At 39.7% G+C, this 25,758-nt stretch overlaps 6 protein-coding genes across 6 annotated transcripts; 5 read left to right on the top strand and 1 right to left on the bottom strand.

The window, feature by feature from the left end:
• Positions 1-56: 56 nt before the first annotated feature.
• Cbr-mnk-1 lies at positions 57-4,686 on the top strand (the record flags this gene model as incomplete). The annotated part of the gene is made up of 9 exons (XM_045242290.1): positions 57-186; positions 886-1,011; positions 1,177-1,662; positions 2,691-3,378; positions 3,454-3,649; positions 3,671-3,723; positions 3,906-4,136; positions 4,185-4,590; positions 4,648-4,686. 9 exons carry the CDS (start codon positions 57-59, stop codon positions 4,684-4,686), a joined length of 2,355 nt encoding a protein of 784 aa, XP_045092130.1.
• Positions 4,687-7,512: 2,826 nt separating this feature from the next.
• On the top strand, positions 7,513-9,349 carry Cbr-pro-1 (the record flags this gene model as incomplete). The annotated part of the gene is made up of 6 exons (XM_002631221.1): positions 7,513-7,566; positions 7,615-7,747; positions 7,803-8,121; positions 8,166-8,448; positions 8,493-8,678; positions 8,726-9,349. 6 exons carry the CDS (start codon positions 7,513-7,515, stop codon positions 9,347-9,349), a joined length of 1,599 nt encoding a protein of 532 aa, XP_002631267.1.
• Positions 9,350-9,562: 213 nt separating this feature from the next.
• Positions 9,563-10,355, top strand: CBG03076 (the record flags this gene model as incomplete). The annotated part of the gene is made up of 5 exons (XM_002631222.1): positions 9,563-9,672; positions 9,717-9,791; positions 9,841-9,940; positions 9,992-10,261; positions 10,308-10,355. 5 exons carry the CDS (start codon positions 9,563-9,565, stop codon positions 10,353-10,355), a joined length of 603 nt encoding a protein of 200 aa, XP_002631268.1.
• Positions 10,356-10,602: 247 nt separating this feature from the next.
• On the top strand, positions 10,603-12,661 carry CBG03077 (the record flags this gene model as incomplete). Its single annotated transcript, XM_045242289.1, is given in 7 exon segments — positions 10,603-10,722; positions 10,772-10,900; positions 10,955-11,075; positions 11,093-11,187; positions 11,230-11,358; positions 11,414-12,454; positions 12,500-12,661. The coding sequence occupies 7 exon segments, from the start codon at positions 10,603-10,605 to the stop codon at positions 12,659-12,661; spliced, it is 1,797 nt and encodes a 598-aa protein (XP_045092129.1).
• Positions 12,662-13,890: 1,229 nt separating this feature from the next.
• On the bottom strand, positions 13,891-19,967 carry Cbr-mab-10 (the record flags this gene model as incomplete). Its single annotated transcript, XM_002631224.2, has 9 exons — positions 13,891-13,956; positions 14,004-14,391; positions 14,438-14,573; positions 14,620-15,033; positions 15,816-16,211; positions 16,259-16,365; positions 16,458-16,614; positions 16,660-16,823; positions 19,945-19,967. The coding sequence occupies 9 exons, from the start codon at positions 19,965-19,967 to the stop codon at positions 13,891-13,893; spliced, it is 1,851 nt and encodes a 616-aa protein (XP_002631270.2).
• Positions 19,968-20,149: 182 nt separating this feature from the next.
• CBG25568 lies at positions 20,150-20,397 on the top strand (the record flags this gene model as incomplete). Its single annotated transcript, XM_045242288.1, has 2 exons — positions 20,150-20,250; positions 20,334-20,397. The coding sequence occupies 2 exons, from the start codon at positions 20,150-20,152 to the stop codon at positions 20,395-20,397; spliced, it is 165 nt and encodes a 54-aa protein (XP_045098107.1).
• Positions 20,398-25,758: the final 5,361 nt, after the last annotated feature.

The raw sequence follows: 25,758 nt of genomic DNA, 5'->3' as shown, positions 1-25,758 counted from the left end.
ATCGAACCGGTACATTTTGTTCGGTGTCAACCATTTTGCCGTTCATTCAACACAACATGTCCATCCTTCATGCCGGGTACCCACAGTCTCCTATTGTCCACTTTGGACGCCATCATAATGTCAATATTAGCCAACTTGATCTGAATCATTTGGGACAAGTTGAGAATGTTCCGAGACAAGTCAATAGTAAGTTTTCTTCAGCTTTTATCTCTTCTGACCTCTTTTCTGCATTCGAATATCTTATTTTCTCGTTTCAACGCTTTAATGTTCCTGTTTTCATGGAAATCAGCCGTTAGCATAGATCAGAAACCAAGAATTTTTATCAGTCTGTGCTCTGATTAGAAAATGTTGAGTGAATCAGTGACCTAAATAACTTCATAAGCAGAAACGGAGCCAACTAGTCTGCTGACATTGTTATCTAGGTATTCACAGTTGTTGTTGATTCTCACTTGACACTTATACATATTTGTGTCTTTTAATTACTTTCATACAACTGCTGAATTGACTGATGCAAGACGATGACGAGCATACTGTAATTCAAATTTTTTTTTATTTCTCTGAGTTTAACGGTTATGTTCCATTAATGCGTAGGTGTTAATTATATTGAACCAAACATATAATTACGCCCCATTTAAGTAACCGGAATAACCAGCTGACAGGATTCGTGATTAGTTGTTGTTTTTGGCACCAACCAGTTGGAAAAATAAGAATTTGAATATTTCCCCATTCCCCCTTTTGCATAGTTTCCACATGATCTGTTTATATTGGAGAGAGAGAGATAGTCTCTGGGTGCACCCAACACCAACAGCCAGCCGGAGAAGAAAGACCACCCGCTGCTGCCACTGTTGGGGGGCACCCGGCTGACTGGTCTTGTGACATGTGTAGACGCGCTGGTGTCGTCCTCTTCGGAATTGCCACTGCCTCTTTTCCGATACATATGGGATGAGGTTATGACAATTCATGAGGAACGAAATGGATGTGGAGTGAGGAACAATTACAAGACTCCTCGAGGTTAGGCGGTGAATTGTGAAATAGGTTACGGTAGTTAAAAACATTTCGGACACTGAACTGATCTATGAAACAACATTCATTGTATATCTCTTTGTATCCTACCACTACATATTTATGTTCCATTCATATGTAGACCACAACAAAATAATGTGTATCTCTTTGCAGACTCGGCCGTCGGCAGCGGCGGTGCTGCTTTCCACCATCTGCACACTTCTGCTGCTCCGAGACACGTGGCCTCCTCGGAGTTCTACGACGACGACGAGGCAACGTCGCCGAGTGGAGGAATCGAGATTTGCGCCGGTGGCGGTAAGATGATGGCCAATCTGCGTCGACATCGTCAACGGGAACGCGAGGCGTACGAAGATGATTCATTTTCGTCGTCGGACGAATCGTCCGGACGTCCAATGCCGCGTTACGTCGGTCGTGACACCGACCACGTGTTCGGAGAGTTCGAGATGGACGATGAAGATGTGGAGATGAGAAGTGGAAGTGGTAGACGAGACGAGGGAAAATGCATATACGGAGAGGATACCGACGAAGATGATTACGAAGAAGAGGAATCAGTTTCGGAGTTGCTGCCGCTCGGGGGAGGAACTCGTCGGGTGCCGCGAACCCCGAGAAGAAAGAACTCGTCCAAGTGTGGATTCTTTGGTGAGTTTTCAATTCTTCTCTCCTTGTTTTTGTTTGTTTTCTGCGGTTTTGAGATACCGTTTTCCTTTTCCTTCTTCGGTGTCGCTTCATCTCCTCTGGTTGTTTGTTTGAACAACTTGATTTGGTTTTGACTAGGGAATTTGTTTCTAGCGAATTTTTCGCTGCGAAAACAGCTGCATTGGTACACTATTCTTATGCATAAATTTCAATGATTTTCTAGGGGTATACTCGGAAGCTATTCTCAAATCAGAAAACGAGAATGACACCATAAAAAAACATTTTGATATCCCGTTAGATACCGGAAGCCAGGGGATTGATGAATGTGAAATGACGGCGGCGGCACTTAAATTAGACACTGACTGACAACCTTCTCCTCTTTCTGACACAACCATAACTCGATTCTGATTGATGAACAAGACATTTATTTGGTGTTAATAGTAGTAGTAGTACCAGCAGTACTTCTTGTTATGCCAGTGATTTTGGTTTTTTGTGGTGAGACTGCTGGCCGAATTGAAGTACGGATAGTCAACACAATAATTAGTCTTTCTGAGGCAAAGAACGGAACTAAATAGGCCTGAATCAGTCTCCAGTTACGATAGATGACGATTTCTTAGCATTTTGTATTTATATGTGAATTTGTGGTGAAATTTCTTTTAAATTCTCATTTGAAAAATTTGTATTATAGAACAATTAAAAATTCTTTATTCAAAAAATATGTAAATGATGCAAAATGTGTTCGAGAAGCTTTTCAAATCCTCTCGAACACTCCAGAATGTTCTTGAAAGCGATGATGCAAACTTTTTCGAATTGTTTTGCTATTTCACGCTTTGCTTCACTATTTTGCAACAATTTGCAATACTCTGCAACGTTCACGTAGTAATAGGAATAGAAGATGGCTGTAGGAAAGAAATGCAACAGAAGAATCACTCGTTTTAGAAGACGTCTAGAAGGTAATGAGGAAGATGATATCGTCTATGGCTTTGTTCTTGAAGAAAGCTGTAACTATGACTTAAATTTCTTAATTTCAGACTACTACAAGTTAACGGATGAGCACTTGGGCTCCGGTGCTTACGGGTCTGTGACAACCTGCAAGTCGATCAAATCGGGTCAGGAGTTCGCTGTGAAGATCGTCGACAAGCAAGGCGAGACTCACTCCCGTAAACGCATCCTCCGCGAGGTCAACATCTTCAAGACTTGCAAAGGACACCCAAACATCGTTCAGCTTCTTGACTGGTTTGAAGATGACACCAATTTCTATCTTGTCATGGAGAAAATGCGCGGTGGTCCATTGCTCCAACACATTCTCCAGCGTGGCTACTTCACCGAAGAGGAGGCTCGTCGTGTTACCAAGGATATCGCATCGGCTCTCAAGTTTATGCATGATCGTGGAATAGCTCATCGCGATGTGAAGCCGGAGAACGTGCTGTGCACCGATCCCAATCATGTCTCGCCTGTCAAACTTTGTGATCTGGATTTGGCAAGCCAGCGTCGGCCACAACACGAACGTCATCCGTTGAGCCAAGTCGCTTCGGAGCCTGACCTTGCTTCTCCCGTCGGTTCGGCTGAGTTCATGGCACCGGAAGTTGTGGATGCTTACGTCGGAGATGCTCTCAAGTACGACAAAAAGTGTGACACGTGGAGTTTGGGAGTCATCCTATACATCATGCTCGCTGGTTACGCTCCATTCCAAGGGCAGTGCGACGATTCTGACTGCGGGTGAGAACTATCTTCTAGGTCACTATCTTCTAGTCGTTGAACTATCTTCTAGTCGTTTCATGAATCTTGTTTTAGTTGGTCTGAAGGAAAACCATGCGAAGACTGCCAACAAGATCTCTTCCATCGTATCCAAGACGGTTACTACGAGTTTCCTGAGGAAGAATGGGGAATGATTTCTGATGAGGCGAAGGATTTGGTCTCGAAGTTGCTGAAACGCGATCCGATTGACAGGTTCGTATGTGGTCACTATTTCTTGTCCCTCCGCCTTCGCGTCTTATGACTGCCTCTCTAGTGTGGGGAGAATGCCGCACAGATGGCGCAGGGGTGTACGCGCGCGCTTGTCATGCCGCAAGCCCTAGCTCGATTCCTTCATATCCTGCACGCAGTTATTCGATGGCTGTGGAGCCTGGAAACGGAGGATAGATAAGTTTAAATGAATACTAATGCTTGGTGTCTTCTGAAGACACCGAGATTGTGTGAATTTGAACATCAAATTTTTCGAAACATTGTATACGTTCTTTTTTCAGATTCAATGCCGATCAGATTCTTGCTCATCGCTGGCTCCAACAATCTGCCGCGTCCACTATTCTCCAAACACCATCTAACCTCATCTACCGCAAGGATTCTGCTCGTGACGTCCAGCAAATGTCGGAGCATTTCAACATGATGAATCGGCTCACGGATGCTCGTCTCTCAGCGAGATTCGACAAGATGACCATGAGTGATGCTGCGAGTGATTTGGGAACTGCCACTTTCCAGTGAGTTTTCAATCTTTGCTGATCAATTGTACGAAATTTCATTTTCAGCGGTGACGGCTCATTCTTGTCAATGGGCGGTGAACTGTTTGGTACTTTCCCACGAAAGAAATCTGTTGGAATTGCCATCGAAAAGTCTCGCAGCGGAGAATTCACTCCACCAATCAGCCGTGCTTCTCCAACAACTCCACCACCATCGATGCTCGACTTGAGCCAGGATTTGATGGATTCGCCAGTCAAGAGAAGATCTGCCGATGATTCCGGAACATACTCCCTCTTCTCCCCAGCATCCTCAAACGGGGATGACGACATTCGTTCTCCACCAATTCTCTTCCTCGACATGCCATCCATTCAACTGTTCGGAGCTGATTCAACAGTCCTCAATTCCGTTCAAATGACTCCTCGACATACCACCGAAGACGAGGCGTCATTGAATTCGTTCGAAGGAGAGCAGGAGGTTGGTTATCAATTCAAAGATCGAATTGATAGAAACCTATCTTCCTATTTCTTCCAGAATCCAATCCATCGTGTCGAGACTCAGGTCAACGTCTAGATCTCTCCTTGTTTTACAAAAACATTTCTCACGATTTCTCGGACTATCTAAACCAACTTTTTTTTTCTGTGTAAAACCATCCACCACCTGAATAATGTATGTAGTTTGTGCCTTAATTTTTCTTGCAATCAAATGCACTCTTGTTTTTTTTCATCGCTCTTGTCTTCATTTTCTCTTATGTTTGTTGTTTGTTTGGTTTTCGCAATTCCATACAAGCACCTCTAGAAGAAGTGCGTTTGTTGTTTTCTGTCTTCAAGTATGTCTAAAAATCCTGGAAGTTTTAGTTTTTTCGTTTAGATGCAATTCTGCTTTCTCGAACTTCCAGTATTTCTAGTCACTTGAAATCCACCCACCCACCACCACACACTTTTCAGCCCCTCGATTGCTCTAAATTGTAAATAGTAAGTAAGCTGACCTGCAAAATCACCACCCCCTATCACCATCACCCAAAATTTGTTTTTTTTTGCTTAAAAGCGTGTACATACGGTCTTGTCATTGTTTTAGTCTGAAAATGGCTGAAATTGTGACAAGTGCCGTCATTATTTTGCGTGTACAAATGCCCATCCATCCACTCTAAATTGCATTGCTGGTGTTGTTGCTGTTACGAGATCCCCTCCCCAAAATCCCACAGATTACTGGAATTCTTTGAAAGTATCCTCTTTTACTGTTTTCCCGTTCATACACTTTCTTGTTGATACGGCTTTTCGATTTGAAGAGCTCGCGTGTGTCTTCTTTCTCTTCAAACCGAAAAGTCTACTGCATTTATCATCTTTTTATCATTTTCTCCTCATATTCCCTTAAATCCCTGTAACACCACCACCACCTCCAACCCCACTTTTCTAAGATCTGACTCATCCATCTCGAGTTTTTTTTTCAGCCAAACCTCCGGTTATCTGAAAATTCCCATTGCAACCACGTTGCGTTTTTCCTGTCTATCCACCTATTCTATCCCCCTTTGTTTTAAGACCTGTAAAACACGTGTACAAAATCAGAGATAATGTCGAGTTTCTCAGTGGCTCATGATTTCTAGATTTTCAGTACTGAAAAGACTGGAAATCGAAGAAATCATGATCTACTTCCCCCATTCGGTGTACATACCCGCTTTTCAGCCGGAAAATTGTTGATTTATGGAAGAGAGTAGTAGATATCAAATCGAATAATTTCTTGATCAAAAATTTAATTCTATCTACTGTTCTCTTCTATTTCTTCCCTCGAGGATCGTTTGATAGCCAAGTTTGACAGTGACAGTGGTTTATGTGCCCCATTCTCCAGTCACCCAACTTTTTCTATGACTCTTCCATTTGTTGTACATTTTCCCCCTACAGTAACCATCTAGTTTCTCGCCCCTCCCCCAAAACTTCTCGGAAACTTTGAGCTGGATTATTAGAGAATCTCAACGCGGAAGCTGGAAAATTTCTCTAGTAGTTCAGTTCTTCTTTAAAATTAGGCCCTCTAGGCTCAGAACAAGAATAGAAAAAATCCAAAAAAAAGGAAGTAGTTTTTCTTAGTTTGTCATCAAACGGTATGGAATAGCCATTCCTATCATCCTTCTCCCTGTCTTGCAATACCATCCTGCTTGACAAATCACTGAAAAATCCCCCAAGAAGGAGCCCGTGTTCCCCCCGTCTCACCCACTCAATTGTTGTACGATCTCTTCCAGAAAAAAGTCGACAAAGTTAATAACTTTTTTTCTCGATTTTTCCGGTTTGTCACAAATCCTCCCACCTATCTCGCTGATGGAAAACACGGGCCCGGTTTTGATTTTTCTCTTTTCGAAATCGTTTTTTATAAACGGTTCCCCCGAATCACTGATTACAAATTATACCATCTGCCACAATCAGTGTTTCAACCTCCCCATTTACTCTCGTTCCATTCACTTTCTGTCTCCTTTCGTTACCATTTTACGCATTCATCCTGTTTTTATCTGCCTTGCCCCATAACTTATTTCCTTTGTCCCCCGTTTCTCTTTTCGTAATTCCTTGTGAAGAAATTTCAGTAGTAAATTAATATGCTGTATCCCCCTGTTTCAAATATTCGTTATATTTATTTTTATAGAAACCCTTCCTATCCTGGAAAGAATGATTTATGGTTTCGAAAGAAAGAGAATAAACTGTGAATAATATATATGATTGTTGTTCAAAAAAACAGTATACACGATGATAACGAGACTAAATTCCGATTTCCTTAAAATAATAAAACCTAAAATTAGACTGATATATCGAGAAAAATGATCTATCTTTTCACCTAAATTCTCAATTTCTCCTTTTGAAAAACCGCGTTTTAAAAAACTACGACGCTCCGAAATTCCGCACGTACGCGTTGTTTATGGTAAATCGACGGGATGATTGTTAGCGGTTTTCTAATACCACGGTGAGTTTTTCACTACCGCTGCTTCAACTTTGGAATTTTTTTCTCGAATTCTAGTCCATAACTTTTTTTCTGTTCCATAAATTTTTAGTAAATTTTATGAAGAATATATAGTGAAAAAATGAATCAGATTTTTTTTTTGTCCGTTATACTTTAAAACGTCGCAGACTGTTGCTCATCCGGTAGTGAAAAACTCACCGTGTAATACATAAAGTTTTTCATCGTTTTCGATTGAAACTTACATTTTTCTGAAAGATTTGACAACTGAACATTTACTTGTCGCCGCCCAGATTCTATACCATTAATAGATTCTCCTCACAATTTCGGAACTGTTCATTACTATTATTCTGTTGGCTTTTATCCTCTGTTTCGCTTTTGACATGCTTAAAAATACTCTTCAACGATCCTTCTTTATAAAAAAATTGAACAAAGCATTGTTTTTTTCCAGAACTACACATCATGGCTTACTTGGGAGTCGACACAAGTCGAATCGCCGGCACACAACCGCTTGAGGTTAGAAAGAATCAACATTTAATGCGAGAACGATTTTTGAATTTTCAGATGCTTCTGATCAGCAGCAGTAGTCCCGACCCTCATTCTACAATAATTATCGATCCCCGTACCGGAGTTTCGTCGTGGAGTTACAAAGGTGGAGAGTTGCAAGGAGCATCAACTGGACTCGTCGAACCTCTAGGTGAGTTTTTACTTTTATAGTTCCAACAATATTTGTATTGGTTAATATCGTTCAGGGAAGGATGGTGAACACATCGTAGTGACAACGAAAGATCGTCCACTCGTGCATGTGATTGCAGTTCACTCAAAAGATCGATTTCATCAAAAATGTGTGCTCCCTGGACCTGTTTCTGCCATTTGTAGCGATCGTTCTGGTCGTTTCGCATTTATGAGCATTAAACGACAACTTTACTGTTGGCTGCTGTCTACTGGGGAATTGCTTTCTGTCATTGACGCTCACTATCAAAATATCACAAAACTCGCTCTCTCCGATGACGATTCAATGGTTTTCACAGCCTCCAAAGATGGTGCTATTCATGGATATCTTGTTACTGAGTATGTTAAATGATTTTTGTTTATAACTTCAACCTGAATTGCAGACTGGTGTCAGCTGATCGAGACAGTACTGTAGCCCCATTCCGTAAATGGGCATCTCATACATTGGCCGTTTCTGATCTCAAAATTACTCATGGATCGAATCCACGTATTCTTACGACTGGAGCTGACCACATCGCTTGTCTTCATTCAATTTCTATGGACTCAGTGATCCTGAAAGCGTCGGCAGATCGTCCACTCACTTCATGTGCCATCGATTCAGCAGAGACTCGTATATTCATTGGAACCGAAGTTGGAAATATTGCACAAATCAACTTGTTCCAACTGGTAATCAAAAAAAAACTTCTGGTTCAACAGAAATATGATTTCAGGGTGCTGAAGAGAGAGATCTTCTGATTCAAGCTGGTGACGAACATAATACGAAATTCCGAGTTTTGAATGGTCACTCTGATGAAATCACTAGGCTTACAATTAACACAGATGGTACACTTCTAGCTTCCGGTGACGCATCTGGAAAATATTGCATTTGGGAGATTAGCAGTCATCAATGTCTCAAGGTGAGCAGCATATGACTTAACTTCATAACTTTCAATATTACCCATAGGTATCTACAATGAGATCTACAATTAGCACTCTCCGATTCATTCCATTCTGGCCCACGATCAGTGGTGGTGAGCACACAAAAAAGTTCCGTCCAGTCTGGGACCTCCGCAGAGAGCCGACAAAGTGTGAGCGTCTGGCAATCGAAGTCTCAAACGAGTTTAACGCTGACCAAAAGCATTGGAACGATGTAATTGAGGACTCGATCGACCAAATGCTCTTGGAGTCTGGAAGCACAACATCGGCCCAACTTCAATGGCAAGTTGAAGCTCCAATGAGGAAACAAGCTGAAGTTGAAAAGGCAGAAGCAGAAGCGATGGCACAGGTGATAACACTTGGAGATGATGAAGACGATGCTCCGGAAGTTGGAAATCAGAGAAGACAGAATAAAAAGAATAACAAAAAGAATAGAAAACTTCAGAAGAAGTTGGAAGCTGAGCAAGCGTTGAAAAATAAGGTTATTGAAGAAGAAGCTGAGCTGATCGTGATAGATGATGGAGAAGAATCAAACAAGAAAATTTTGGATCTCCAGGCAAGCATGACGGAGTTGAGAGAAGAGAATGAGAAGCTTAAAGAAATTAATAGGCAAATGTACGAATTTGTAGCCGCAGAAATTGTTGACAGGTGAAGATTCCATTTTCAGTCGAATTGTTATTATCACCGTTTTTTGTTTTTGTTGCTGTTGTTTTCACTGTTGACCTGATTTTTTAACTGATAAATATTGTTATTTTCAATTCTCATTTTAATATACATGATGTTCCGTCGGTTTTCTATCACATCCGTACTATATTTTCTAGTATCTTTGAAGCCCACGTTGCTTTATCCCGAAAACTCGTCGCAGATGACGTCAGCAAACATCGAAATGGCAGTTTACTGCTTTGACGTCATCTACGCACAACTCAACCGTCAGAAAGAACCGACGGTGCCAAGAGAAATATCTGATGTGAAGCTGTAAGGTTTATTAAAGTTAAATAAAATAAGATTTTGTTTTTCAGTCCGCTATTCGTGACATGGAAGAAAGGAGTGCATCATGATTTGAGAGGATGCATCGGCACCTTTTCTGATCTGAGGTTAGTGATTTATCGGAACACTGGATAAGGCTAAATCAACGTTTGTCAGATTGGGCGAAGGGTTAAACGAGTATGCCAAAACCAGCGCGTTCCATGACTCGAGATTCAAGCCTATAACGAAAGAAGAAGTTCCAAGTTTGCAATGTGGAGTGAGAAAAAGTTACACGGAATCTCATGGTTATAAAACTGACAATTTTTAGGTTTCTCTCCTGATCAACTTTGAAAATATTCACAATTATCGTGACTGGACCATCGGTCGTCATGGAGTCCGGATGAATTTCAGTGACGGTCGTCGCACTAGAAGTGCCGTTTTCTTGCCTGAAGTTGCTTCGGAACAAGGATGGAACCACGTGGAAACTATCGATCACTTAATTCGCAAGAGCGGATTTAATGATTACATCACCGAGGAGCTCCGCCAAAGTCTCAGAATCGTCCGCTTCCAAAGCTCGAAAATAGTTGTGGATTATAAGGTATTTTCGTCGGTTGCACTTCAGAAGTATTCAGATTTTGTTTCAGGACTACGTTCAATATAAGCAACATCACGGCCAGCCCATTCCACACTGAATTCGTTTGATCTTTATAACATCTCCTTCATGTAAATTCCCACTTTGATCTGTATCATAATATGTACAATGATAATCTGTAATATCTGTAACAATAACTAATAAATAAAATAAATATTGTGTCACTAATTATTCAAACATTTTTATTACTTTTTCTTTGCTTCTAAGTGTTTCTAACCACTCTAACCCAACTTACCTCTGCACAATTGTACTGTTTCGGTTTTTTCTCCCTCTCCCACCCTTTTAGGATGGCTGACGCAGTTGAACCCGCAGCCGCTCCGGAAGCAGTTCCTGAAGCCCAAGCTGGTGGATTTTGGCAGCTAATGAAGCAAGCAGTTACGATATACTTTATGGTTTCGATGGTTTCGGTATGACAGTCAATGGATTCTCTTCTTTCACCAATACTAACCGACTCAGAATTTCTTGCGACCATCCACACCGGGCACAAGCACCAATGGAACATCCACCACAGCGGCAGGAAACAAGGCGACAAACTTGTTCCCAAACCATCAACTATTCGATTTATATGTTTATATGGATGAAAATGTTTGTATATTTTTTTAATGGGGAAAACAATATTTCTACTGAACATTTATTCAGGAATTCCCGTTCAAACAATTCGATTCGGCTCCTGAGAAACTCGTTTGGATGCGAAGCGCGATGAGATACGACGACTGGACGAGCGGTGAAAACAACGACGGAAGCTTCACCTCCACAGAACGTTCCCGACTCCTGAAGTTTTGCTCCGAAACGAATCGTTATACCTTCACACGTTTATTGTGAAAACCGGACAATCTCCAAATCCCAAGGACAGAAACTACTTCAAAAATCAAGTTAGTTAGGAATGGTATTCTGAACTTATCCATAAGGTTTAGGTGGTTTACAAAATGCACCAATTGAACAAGTTCAAAAAGAAGTACTACAAAAAGACAGCGAATTTGTTGACTGGCGAAAGTGAGCAAAGCGAAGAAGATCTGGCAAAGGCCCAAGTTATGAAATTTGAGGTAATTCATAATTATCACGGTTTATCAACTAGATAACTTTTCAATACAATTTCAGGTACTCAACCACTGGCACCCAAACATTTCGATCTCTCTTGTCGTTGATCAATCCCCATGGGCACGTGGGTCAATTCCATCACCTCTCAGCGAAGATATCGAATTTAATGAAGACGGGGACGTCTACAAACCGATAATATTCTATAACAACTGGTGGAATCTTGGGGCAGATTATCAGCCGATCAATGAAACTGTCAAGGAGCTCAATTTGACGATCACCTACTATCCGATGTCAATTTTCAAATATCAAATGTATGCAAGTCAAAAGATGCAGTCTCAATGGCAGACTATGCTTTCCATGGATATGGGAGATACAGATGGCGATGAGCATGACTCAATGAAACAAGCTCTCCTGGAAACAAATCCTATTCTATTGGCAGTCACGATGGTTGTTTCCCTTCTCCACACTGTCTTCGAATTCCTCGCTTTCAAAAACGATATTCAGTTCTGGAACAATCGAAAGGATCTCGTTGGATTATCTGTTCGTTCGGTTCTTTTCAACATCTTCCAGTCTCTTATTGTTTTCTTGTACATTTGCGACAACGAGACGAACACAATGGTGAAGTTTACCGTTGGCATTGGATTGCTCATTGAATGCTGGAAGATTCCAAAAGTCATGAACGTCTCTGTCGATTGGCAAAACAAGTGGTTCGGATTGATTCCACGTGTGGTGATTGCTGACAAAGGATCGTACGTTGAGAGTGAGACCAAGGTATACGATCAAATGGCATTCAAATATCTTGGTTGGGCTCTCTTCCCATTGCTCGTTGGATATGCCATATATTCTGTGATATATGTGGAACAGAAAGGATGGTATTCGTGGGTCCTCAATATGCTTTACGGATTCCTCCTCACTTTTGGATTTATCACTATGACACCGCAACTGTTCATCAACTACAAGCTCAAATCGGTGGCTCATTTGCCATGGCGTATGCTGACATACAAATTCATCAACACTTTCATTGATGACTTGTTCGCCTTTGTCATTCGGATGCCACTTCTCTACCGTATCGGATGCTTCCGTGATGATATCATTTTCCTGGTTAGTTGTTTCTGACTCTATACAATTCACATTATAAATTTCCAGATCTATCTATACCAGCGTTGGGCTTATCGTGTCGATCCCACCCGACTCAACGAATTTGGAACTAGTCTCGAAAAGGAAGCAGGTGCCGAACCAGCGGCAGTGGAAGGATCTCAAAATGTGCAAGAAACGGCTCCAGAAGAAGAGGATAAGAAGACAAAGTAGACTTCTTCATTTCAATTTGTATAACGGACCTCTCTTTCTTTTTGGTTCACTTGTTAGTTAATATTCTACTTCTTTGCTTTGTGCTTTCGGTTTAGTTTCTGCATGTGGCCCGTTGTTGTTAATATAAACCGGTTTGAAAATTTATTGAATGAAATCCAAGAAAATAAAACAAACAACGAGATGATTCAATTATTTCCATAGGTATTACCATGTGAAGAAGAAGGGAAAAGGCGCTGAATTGGGGAGTTGAAAGTGTTGATGGGAGGCTACGAGAAGGAGAAATTATTGGGATAAAAATGTGTTTTACAGGTTTGGATGGGGGAGGAAGTGGCAAAATCAGAGGCAATCATTAATTATTAGAACAATCTTTGATGAATGAAAAAAATGACGGGGATAAAGTTGAAAATTTCCATGAAACTTAGAAGATGTGATCATTCAGAATGACCGGGACTGGGTAGGGAGGTTTTAAAAGTGAGCTTTATCGAAATAAAAGAATCCTACAAAATGCATTGAATGCGATATTTTGCAGGCGAAATCAAGAATAAAGTTTCCCAGTTCCCTTTGTTCACATTTGGTAACTTCATGCATCAGATTTCGTCACCACAGGGTTCAAACTGCAGCGGTATTCTGTTTTTATTGAGAATATTCCATGGCAAAGTTTTAAGTGGAAAATAAACTAAAATTGCGGAAAATTTTAATTTTAACGACCTAATCACTTTCTCGATAGAGTGAAACAGAGTGCTACAGCTATTCGAACCCTGTGCGTCACCAAGTCGACCACAGAGAGAAATCATGAAATTTTCAGTGCATTTGATGCGAGAGCAGAAAAAATTATGATTCTGGAAACTAATATTTTTGATTTCAACTTTTTTTTCAGCAAAACTCACTGAATAATCACCTTATTGAAAATATGGGAAAGAAAATAGTTTTCTAGGAAAAAAGGGTACGGGCCGTGGGCGTTGGTTTTGGAACCGAACATTGTGTTTATACTCCCATTAGATGAGAGTTTGGCAAAAGTTTTTGGAAAACTGCCAGAAAAATGGGGGACGATTTGTTTTTAGAAAACCTCAGAAAAATGATAAAAAGAAGAGAGAAAAAAGGAAAATAGAATAGAAAGAGAGCTTTTGAAGAGGGAGAGAGAATCAAAATGACAGAAAAACCGACCAGCGGGAGTTAAAGATCACGTTTTGAGAAACTGAACGGGTGATTGGAAAAGACTAGAAGATGCATCAGGCATCTGGAATTTCATCCTTCATCTTTTCAATTAGTGCTGCCCATGCTTCGGGTGGAATCGCCTGAAAACCGAAAGACTAGAAACTTGGTTTCCTAATAAGACTAATACCTTGTCATCCTCCTTAAGAAAACTTGACGAACTGGATGGTTGCTCATCAAATTCTGATTCATTTGGAGGCGGAGAATTGCTCGGAGAACTGATCGGACTATGTAGATCGGCAGGATCGCATGGCCGTTTTCTACTTTTCGCATAGTTATATCCAGCATCCTTGACGATTTGTCTGGCCAATGGAAACAATTCATCCCTTCTTGTCAGTAGAGATGGTACCAAAAGACACAGTTGAGCAGCTGCTTCATTCACAGTTGTTTCGTGAAGAGTCAGCACTTTATGAGGTTTTCTTTTGGTATCAAATCGGCCATATATAGCTGAATATTTTCGAAAAAGATGAATCATTGATGGTGTAGCTGGAGTTGATTTCAGAAGTTCAAGTACATCTCTGAAAATAGGAAATTAGAATAATCATTTGTCTGAAAATGGCTCACTTTGATACGCGTTTCTTATTCTGTATCAACCGAGGTGGAAGTGGTGGAAGATTTTTAGATGCCGCTAGAGCACATTCTCCAAGACGAGCAATTTGGGCAGACGATAAAACGGGGCTTTCAGTTTGTGATGGATTGTCTGAAAATGTTTTTGAAAGGTTAGTTCAAATTCTATTAAAATTTACTTGGATCAAAGTCTCCCAAAGAAACGAAATCATTGCCATAAGCTGATGAAAAATCAGCAGAAGAGCCTAAAAAAGGAGAGGACGACCCCTCTTTTTCTTGGCTGGAGATGGGCGGTCGTCCGAAAGATGTAGATGGAAAGGTAGGTGTGTTTGACCCGGATCCAGATGGTGGTGCGACGACGTAGCGAGCAACGCTTGGTGAACTAAAATTGGGGCCAATGCTGTTTCCGGAAAATACGTTGGCGGTGGCTCTTGATGATGGCACGACGACTCCAGAAGAGAACTCAGGGTTGGATGAGCTTGTGGAACAGACGACTGGAGTGGGGTTGGAGGTGGTGGTGGGGATAACGGGACGGAATTGCTGTTGTTGATCAGTGGCCAAAGATTCGAGTAGAGAATTGGAGAACTTGAGCGCTGAAAAAAGATTTGTGATGAATTAATAAGGTTTTGAAATTGTTTTGAATTTGACCTATTGATTTTTAAAATGAGGAATCGATGATAACGGTGGGAAGTGTAACCCTGAAATAGAAAAGCGTCCTAACTTTTAACTTTGAGTCAGTTTGTCTTGATTCCAATGAGACATATAAAAAATTGTCAATTGATACAATTTTTGTCATATTATCAGAAACTTTTTGTCAGTAGACACTTTTGATATCTTGCATTAAAATTGAGATAATTGAGCTCAAACTTGACAGTGTGGGGCTCTTCTATTACAGGTTTCACGGCATATTTGAACCTAGGTAAAGGAGAAATACGATTCAGAAAATTTTAGATCAGGCCGAGTGCTAGCTGCAAATGAAGTAATATTCGGAAAAGGTTTTAATCTGAAGACCGAAGAGCCCCACACTGTCAAGTTTGAGCTCAATTGAACATTTTATGAACATTTTATCAGTTGACAACTTTTTTATACCTCTTATTAGAATCGAGAAAAACTGGGTCAAAGTTAAAAGTTAGGGGACCCTGCTATTCCAGGTTTTACGTTAGATAAAAGTATTCTGTGCCAAATTTCGTTCTTTGAAATTTTCAGATTGAGTTGCATTAGTAAAACTTAAAGGAACATTCAACATTACAAAAATTAAAAATTCAGCTGGTTAATCTAAAAGTGATAAATGATAAAAAAGTTTTGTGAACGAACAACCAAAAAGTGCAGTCTACCATACATGCGTGCTACCATATGCCCGGTGACGAAGACTAACCCAACGGTACCGAATTTGACGACGTATTCAGATTGAGAGACGGTGACGATGATGATGTTTCAGCCGCTTCAGAAGACGTCGTTCCTTTTTCAGCGGCCGCTGATGACAGCTGACTTAGAAATCGAAGACTCGGAAAATTTGGAGACGTGGCAGCTGCGATTCCAGGTAGGAGAAGGGCTATCGGATCAGTTCCAGGTGGTGTATAATTCAGTGGAGGTGGTGGACCGATTTGTTGGAAAGCAGCAAGATTGAAAGCCGTCTGATCTTGACTGTATTCGGTTAGAGCTCTCTGCATTCGACGGACATGAAGAGGCTTCGAAAGCATCCCAACAAGATTCATAATCTCAAGGAATTCTCGTTCCTCACACGCCATTATCTGATTTATATCGTCTCCACCTAGAAATATGAAAAAATGGATTCTGAAGGATAATATTGGTGCTTACCTTGTGCTATGAAAATGTCATAGTACTGAACTAAATTCGCTTTACTCAAAACTGCCAAAAGTTGCCATTCGGATAGTGTCGTTGGTGTAGGCATCGGTTTGGGAGATCTAAAAACGTTCAGGTGACATTTGGTAAGAAGAATACAATTTTTTATCAATCAACGAAATTGTTAATCGATAAAAACAAAAGGATCACTTACGCTGGTCTATCTGCATTTGAATTCGAGGAAGAAGGTTGTCGTAAAGATGATAATGATGTTGTGGGTAATGAAGAAATCGCCGATGAAGATGCTTTCAAAGATGATAAAGGGGAAGATGAAGATGAAGATGGGTTAAGGATGGACTCCAAATGTTGATCTGGAAAAATCAAGATCCTCCAGAAGCACTGAAACATCGACTCACTTGCTGGTTTAGATGTTGTTGCCAATGACGACGTCGTCGTTGACACAGATGACGTTGACAACGACGACGACGACGGCATGGTGCCTTCTGAAGGCACACAAGTTGAGGTACGCTCCCAATCCAGACTGATGGATGAGTAGCGGCTATCGGATAGCCTCAGTATCCTGAAATTATGGGTTAAGTATGATGTGGATTAGAAAAATAAGAGCAATGGAATAGAAGATTTCAGATCATGTCAGGAAGAAGTTAGATGTGTTAGAAAAGTTGAAAAATTGAACATTGATCCGGTACAGAGCTAGATGTAATAGTGTTAATGCTGTTTTGAATGAAATTAGAATTATCCACTACAGTAGTCTTTGATATTCATTCAGGAATTCTCCAGCAGAGATGTCCGAATTTCGTATTTCAGATTCCGGATTCCGTTTCTCACAAAGTCATTCTGGACATCTCTGGGTTCCAGCGAGGGCTCAGCTGTATGATTTTTAAAAAATGCCATGGAAAATACAGTAACCCAAAATGTTTCCTGAATAGTTCAAAACAAGACAATTCTTGAAGTGGGACAGCCGAACAGATTTACACATGCCTGCTTCTTGTCGATTCTTTCGTTTTCTGGCCCCCGATCCTCATTGAAAAAACCAAAAAACCCCGCAGAGTGTGGTGGTGCGCCTTCTTTCTTTCTTTCCCCTTCTACATTTGTCCGCGCCTATCCATAGCAGAGAAATAGTGCACAACGCGAGGATAGTGCATGACATCCTAACTATAGGTCAAAAAAACTCAGCGGCGCCCGGACGAAACGATCGACAGAAGAAAAACCGGAGGCTAAATAGTAGATGAACCGTTGAGAGACAGACACAGCGATGCTACAGAAAAAAGTGTTCACTGGGCTTCTTCTTCATTTTCTTCTTCGTTTTCTGTCGGGAGACGAACCGGGAGGTGTGGAAGAAAAAAGGAGACAGTATGGAAGATCAGGAGATTCAGACAGGAAAAGAATCGCAAAAAACCAAAGAAGCGTCGATTCGATTATTATTTGAAATGTTCGGTTTACTATGCGAACGATTTCGGGGGGAGGAGAAAAAGGATGGACAAAAAGTGGAAAAGAGTGACTGTGTGTATACAGACAGACGGTGAAACGGGTTGAGGCAGAGGACGAACGAAGAAAAAAAAATAATGGAAATGCGGTATTGAAAACGAACAGTTGACCTCTATTGACTTGCTGTTTTTTTTAAATATCTGGGTGGATCGGAAATGAGAAGGTTTATGATTTTTGTAGGGAATGGCTTACGATTAGTGGGCTTTCAAGGTCTAGATTACGGTAGTTTCTTCTGCTAGGGGAGTATCATGCTGCATTTTTGAAACGAAAATTCAGAAGAAAAAGTTCAATATTCTAGTCGAAAAGTTTCGGAATGATTTGAATTTCAAGTGCCGTAAATAAGACCTGTAATATAAGGGCACTCTAAGTTTGAATTTTTCTCGGTTACTGTAAAAGATATCAAAAAGTGATCAACTGGTGAAATATATTTGATATTATGATAAAAATTTGTCAGCATACCACTTTTTGATATCTTTTACAGAAAATGAAATATATTCTCATTAGGGGTTGTCTAGAAAACCCCTACAAATATTACTAATACTACTTGACTACACATCCTACAATAAAAAATTCTAGCTTGATACGGAGCGTTGATGGCTCACTTTGAAAATTTTGTAGTCATTCTAAAATTTAATTTCACTTTAAGTACGGTAAACACTCTCTCATAGAACGCCGCCCTTAACGTTCAACTTTGAGCCCCGATATCTCGCTTCCTGAGAGTGATATCAAAAATAATCAACTGACATAATATGTTTGTTAAGATGATAAACAATCTGTCAGTTGGCCACTTTCTGATATCTTTCACAGAAAGCGAGATATATGGGCTCAAAGTTAGCAGTCTGGGTAGCGTTCTATTAGAACGCTAACGATATTTTATTGCTAGAACAGCATTTTTTCCAGGAATACGAAAGTGAAATGAATTATGAAAAAGTTGAAAGTTTTTCAAGCGGCTAGGATATGTTAAACTCAGAAGCAGTAGGCCGAGGAACACCAAAATCGGGTACCTACTGATGAAAAGGGATTATGAACAAGACGAAATGGGTGTATTCCGTTCTCCCCAGCTGTTCTTCATCCCATTTCGTACCATCTGGTTGTTCCTTCTTCTCTCTTCTTGACCTTTTTCGTTCTTCATCACCTCATTCTCCCACTTTTTTCAGTGGAAATTTCATTTCGTTCCACATCCCCCCAAAAAAAACTTCCCGAAAACGTCCTTTAAGGAGAATCGCGGAGTGCGCGTTTCCAAAAAAAAAGTTTCATGAAATCATCTGCACACGTTCCATATGGGCTGGCTGGATAGTATGGGAAGGTTTGAGAAGCGCAGAAGACTGTAAAAAATGGGGAAAGATGATGAAGGAAGATGGAAGGTCGAACAATGCGTCTGACGGATTGCCCGAGAGGAAAATAGGTTCGAGTAAACTAGAAAAAAGAAATGGAGGAACATAAAAAACACCGAGGTTAGGGGTCATTGGTTTCGAAAGAAAGTTCGAAAAAAAAAGAAGAGAAGGTGATGAAATATGTAACATAGAGGTACCGTAGTCTGAAAAAGCATTTGAACAATTTTCGGGATTCAGAATACTGTAAAATCTGTAATAGAAGGGCCATACTGTCAAGTTTGAGCTCAATTATCTGAACTCCTATTAGAGATATCGGAAATGCGTCAACTGATGAAATGTTCCTGATATTATGATTAATATTTTATCAGTTGACAACATTTTGTTATCTTTGACAAGAATCGAGAAAAATTGGCTCAAAGTTAAAAGTTTGAGGGCTCTTCTATTTCAGGTTTTACGGTAGATAAAATGAAAGGAGCTGAAGAGGCGGAGCTTGATACAAGTTCCATAAAATGAAAATGGGATTTAGCTTATCCGGAGTCTGGAAAACTTGAAATTAGTGATCTCAATAAGCTGAGGTCTTCAAAATACATAGATCCACGAGACTAATTGAATTATAGGTCCAAACTTTTTTTGGATCTGAAATTCTGAGAATACGGTAACTGAGATCAAGAATTGATCTCATAGATTATTAAAAAGTTCGAAATTCCTAAGGATTCTGCAGATCTAAACCTAAGCATCCGAGACACCTTCTCGACCACCCATATAAGTCCAACTGTAGGTCTAGGGAAAAAACGGTCCAGAATAACTTACCTGATACAATTCTAACTCCGCAGACGCCAAGGCTTGTGTGACGTGGCAAACCGAAACCATTCACGTCTACACATCCGTTTCTCCGAATATCATTCACGTCTGAGACGAGGCGTCCGGTAAAAAAAGAAGGCCAATCGGTCAGGGGGGTGGGGTGACTGAGGAGTCCGAGGCCGGGATCTATAAGAAAAAAGTGGTTGGATAGAAAAAGAGATAAGTGATAAAAATATGGAATAGTAGGTAACAAAGAGAAAGAAGGATGATGCTAAACATCGGTCAGTTCGGGAACACACACAAAAAAAAACGTTTCTGGGTAGCCATACATCGGAGGGCACAGAGAAGGAAGAGGGAGCCAGAATAGTGCAAACCCACTCGCTGGCGTCCATTTTGACACTGCGTTCTCAGCCCTGCACACACTATTTTTTCCCATTTGATATCAGCAGTGGCGCGGCGTCTGTGACCGGTACCGGGCGCGGACACCAGGACAGGAGGGCAGCAAAAAAGTGACCCCCAGACGGAGAGAACGAGAAAAAAACGGCTGGCACTGCCTGGGGACGCGGCGGCCATTTACTGCACAAAAAGTGCTTGTACCCTCTCTGCTTTGCTTGCTCTTTTTTCTTTTTTTTTCTGTGGGTGTGTTGCAGTCGGGGGAGAAGAAGAAGAAAAAAAGAGGAATGAATGTCTTGAGGGTGAGGACGGTGCTCTGGGGAGAACAAGGGCAGTACCAGGCATGGTGCCGACCCCCAGAGAGCAATGGCAATCCGCCACGGATTCCTCGCGGAGAGCATGATGATATGATCAGAAGTCAAGAATAGTAGGAAGTGGGGACTGATATGAAACAGAAGAAGGGAAATTATGTAGCTTTTCAGGTATCAAAGGGAATTGAGCTCTGCGAGAAGAACCAAAAGAAGTGTGTATCTCTGAATGAGTATAGAGTACTGGATGTTATAAAAATACGAGGAACTTTTACAAAGCAAAACACACTACAGTGGAAGGTTGTAAATTGGGGTTAGAGCATTGGGACGAGTCTCAGGATCTCAAAAAATCAGAATCTCAGAAAATAAGAATTTTAGAATCTAAGAAATTCAGGAACTCTGAATATCCGAATTTTAGAATTCCAGAATTCCAGAATTTCAGAATTTCCAAAATTAAGAATCTCAGAATCTCAGAATCTCAGATTCTCAAAAACCCCGTTTCTCAAAATAGAATTACAGAATTTCAGAATTTCCGAATTTCAGAATCTAAACAAAAATATTAGAATCTCAGAATCTCACAACTTCAGAATTTAAGAATTTCAGAATATCAGAGCAGAAAAAGAATAAGATATACAAATAATTATAAATTTCATTGAAAATATGAAAATCAAAATCAGTTCACAGTTCCACTTTCATTTGATTTTTGTTGTTGGTGTTTTATTCTTCTCCGTCTTTGTCTTCTCTTTTTGAATCTTCCCTCCTCGTTTTTTAAAGACCATTTTACTGAAGTTCGAGCCTTAAAATTATATTTTCAGTGCACTTACTGATAAATAGAACGGCAAGAGGTTTTCAACTGAATGAAGCAAGAGAATATAATAGCAAGCATCAAAAACACGAATGGTAGAAAGAAAGGCAAAGAAGGTAAAGAGGAAGAAGGCAATCTGAAAAATTGATATTCTGTAAAGTATGTAATAGAAGGACCTACAATTTTGACAGTGTGGATGTCCTTTTATTGCAGGTTTTACGGTTGTTTCAGAGAAAATTTGTTATAGGATTTTCAAAAATCACTCACCCTGACAAAGTTTTGCTACCATGTTCCTCTCTATACATACTTCCAGCTGCTCTTATCCCTTCAATTGCTCCTTCGACGTTTTCAAAAAACAGTGATCAATCGCCATCCCATTCAGAATTCACACTGATCTTTCTGAATCTCGCAGCTTTAACAAACGGATGAGCCATTTGAGATACTTGTTCTTTTAGTGAAACTAGAGTTACTGCTTCTTCGACTGACTCAATCATCTCATCAATTTCCCTTTCATCCGATTCCATCTTGCTTATTTCCCTAATGACCGCCAACCCATTATTCAGTTGCCATTATGTTTTCAAAGGTGTCTCCAGAAACCATTCTTGATGCTCATTCCGATATTCTAGACAATACTCCCGTAGAGAATGGATGTCATTGATCATTTCATCAATGTGGTCCTATGTTTTTTGAAGCATTTGTTTCATTTCTTTTATTTTTGATCTGTTGAACTTTGAAATGAACTCCGTAAGCTTCTGGATTGGTTTCAGATCTACATTGTTGACTTCATTCAAGTTCGTGATACTTGTCTGAACGAATTTTTTTAAATTTTCGTATTCTGCCTTCAAATCATCTAGCTTGAGTGACTTTGAACTTTCTTCTAAACTTTTCAAATTAGTTGATAACGATTGGAGGATACCCAACAATTTTAATTTCTCCAATTGTTTCTTGAATTCTTGAGATTGATCTACATTTGTGATATCCAAATCACTCAACGATTTATTGAAACTTATCAATTTCTCTTGTACATTATCGATTTCGAAAACCACATTTTTTCGTAAAGTTGTAATATTATTCATGGTGTTTTGTAACTTTGAAATCGCCTTGATTAGACTTTCTGGAGCTTCTGGAGTCTTCCAGTTTTTCACAACATGTTTATTAATTTTCGACCCAATTCCACTTCGTTCTTGATATTTCTTATCTTTGCAGAATCTGAAAAACTCAACAAGATCTGGTAAATTTGCATTTACTGAGCTTCTCGCTGCTTCTGTTTTCTGGGATGAGTTGAATATCATCATTTGCATATTTTCCATTGCTCCCGTTTCAAAGAAAATTTATTGATCGGAGTGATGGAGAAATCCATTTATAAGGCTGATTTCAGTTCGCTTCGATTGATGCAGGTGTTTCAAAAATTGTCGAACGATTTCATAGTAAGCAGTATTCAATTCAAAATCACCGTTTTCAAAAGCCAGTCGTTTATAGGATTATGTGTTCTCCAATTCGAGTTCAAGTGTTCCACAATTCCGTAGAAAAAATCCTTTCCTCCAACTTTTTCAATGACACCTGTGACTTTCTGAGCCGAATATAACAGTCTTCTGAAGTCGTAGGAAATGTGATTACTTAAGTTTCCAGTCTGGAGAGTTTGCCATTCTGCTATTTCACTTGAGAGTTCTTGAACTGCAGTTTGTAACTGTGATGATTGACATAGTTTTCAAGGAATGTTTCAAACGCTTTCAGCAGCTTATAAGCTTGCGTTGATCCGATTGGAAAGCTTGTCAGTTCATGATTCTTCACTAACTCAGTGTACGTCTGATTCCATTCATCCAATTGATTGCCTATTTGTTTCTGAGAATCGGGATGCTGAGATTCTTTTAACGTTTCAATTTCAATGTGAAAATTGTAATCTTCTATTATCAGATCTTTCGTAGCTTCTAACAGTTTATCGATTTGCTCATTCAGCGAACTTGCATTGACTTGAACGAAACTTTCCAGATCGAATTCATCGGGCATCCATGACACTTTTTACGATCGCGGACCCATTAATTTGGTTCTCATTAAGCAGGGTATTCAATGCAATGAAGTTCACATGGAGTGCCCAATTGTCAGGTTTGAAATGAAAATTTCTATGGAGGCTTCAATAGACATTCCTGAAGTTGTTGAAATCATGAGAAAATTATTAGAAAACAATTTTCCCACCAGAATCAACGGATCTTCCAGAACGTACTTCATGGATCAATTTGGCATAGTTGAAATCTGAAATTGATAACTGCAGCATTGCCTGACTTCAACAATTCAACAAACCTTTGCCAAAAACGAAAAGGAAGACAAAAATAAAATATGCGATAAAATTCATAATTACTCAACGATCATAAATGTTAGTATAATTGAGAGAAATCCAAAATAAAGTTAGTTTGACTGTTTCAGATCACGGAGAAACGTTTTTTTGGAGTATGGTTACCATTAATAAAGTTTCGGTTAGTTTTACAGGTTTCAGAAACCAAGTCGACAAGTTGAAGGGGGACTCAGATCAAAATTTTGAACTTTTTTGCAATAAAATGTTCCCAAAGTTATGTATTTTCATAATATTACAACGAAAAATTTCGGAAAAACTAGAAATATCTGCAATCTTGTCGAAGTTGTTTTCATGCAATTTGAAGCCATTTGTGATGTCAACGAGACTTTTTGGTTCTCTTCATCGAATTTTATAATAAATTAAATAATTCATTTTTTTCTGAAAATACAGAAGAAACGGCCGAAAACATCATCAAAGTCTGAAAAAAAATGCATGAAAAAACAGTGGCCTTGGACGAGGATTTCCGCGACCCTATAGGACGAGAAGAACTTTTGACGGCGTTTTCAGGAATTCTGATTTTTCTGAACCTTTTTCAAGTAATATTATGAAAGTACATGATTTCGGGAACAATTCATCAAAACCGAAAAAAAAACTTACCGGATTCCCCCTTTGAAAACAGTCAGATTTATCTTTCATTCGATTCAAAGTATCAGACACAGTTGCTATTGATTCTGGAATTCTTGGTTGGTGAGATAGGAAACATCTTGAAGGACTCAGTAAACATTCAACACTTCACAAAAACTATACAACAAAACTGTTCCATGTATACTGAATCTCTGTTCACACATTAAAAAACTAACAATTATTGAATTCATACCTCTGAAAATAGCTCATTTCTCGGAAAATCTTGACCACATGATTTCAATTTCCTTCTAGAACTTTCATAGTTCTAATCTCTTTCATTTTCCCAGCCAAATAAAGCAACAAAAAATCCCATAAAATGCTCTTTGGTAAGTACCAATAAACTGTTCATTTCACCACCAAAATACGAGCCGCGCCCATTTATCCATTTCCATTCTCTCCCTCTCTCCTTTTTTCACCACTATATAATTAGAATGTCCGGGATTCATTCTCATTTTTATTCTTCCCTTTTCACTTTCTTCTTTTTGCTCCAAGCTATTCATAAATGGATTTTTGATCATTTCGGAAAGTCGAATCAATCAGATGTTCCAATTTGGAAAAAAAACAGAGGAGTAGGAGGAAACCGCACCCATCCATTTATATTTTCTTTTTTCACCTTTTTTCTTTCCCATTTAAGTGATTAGAGAGACAGAAAAAGAGACACAATACCGATGAGAAAAGAAATACACAAATTGTCATCCGACCGGTCTTCTGGAAGTAGTGTGTGAGACGAAGAGACGCAGAGAAATATGGCCTTCGAAACGTCTTCTAAGTCGAAAAGATAGGAAAATGGGCAAGAATGATGTTGGAATTTGAATGAAGACATACTCTCCTTTCGGTTATTTTTTTAGGATTTTAAATTTCTTAGTCAGAATGCAGAATTCCGGAATCTGCTGTTTTCAGAAGGTACCCTGAGATTACTGTATGAAGTGATCTTGTACTTTAGAGTATGTATACACCATCACGTCAAAATGAATAAGTTTCCGGAAACTTCTAAAAAATTGGATTCGTATCTTCTAAAAAGTTAAGAGGGCAATAGTAACATGACACCCATTTTCTACTTGTCGTTTCCTTCCAAAATGGCACCCTCTCCCAATTTCTAATTTCTCTTATTTTTTTTTCGAATGTTTGTCTATTTTCTCTTTTTTCACCGCAATGTGCTGGCTTTTTCTTTGCTTTTTGCTCAATTGCGCGGGCGGGTCATCTCTCAAAACTTACTCTAAAAACTCTTACTCAAAGAAACCCATCTCTTCGGTCTCAATGATCGTTTATCGTAAACTATACTTTGAGGAGCATGTGAAGATGACAGAAAAACCAGCGATTGATATGCTATTCGATGAAGTTTCTCAGGTTTTTTGGATTATTCTCATCTGCTATCTGTTTGCTTCATGTCTTTG

This window comes from Caenorhabditis briggsae (assembly GCF_000004555.2).
Source record: "Caenorhabditis briggsae complete genome, chrII, whole genome shotgun sequence".
NCBI classification, from domain to species: Eukaryota; Metazoa; Nematoda; class Chromadorea; order Rhabditida; family Rhabditidae; genus Caenorhabditis; species Caenorhabditis briggsae.
Note: the sequence above shows the minus strand (reverse complement) of the source record. Positions and strands in the feature narration are given on the sequence as shown.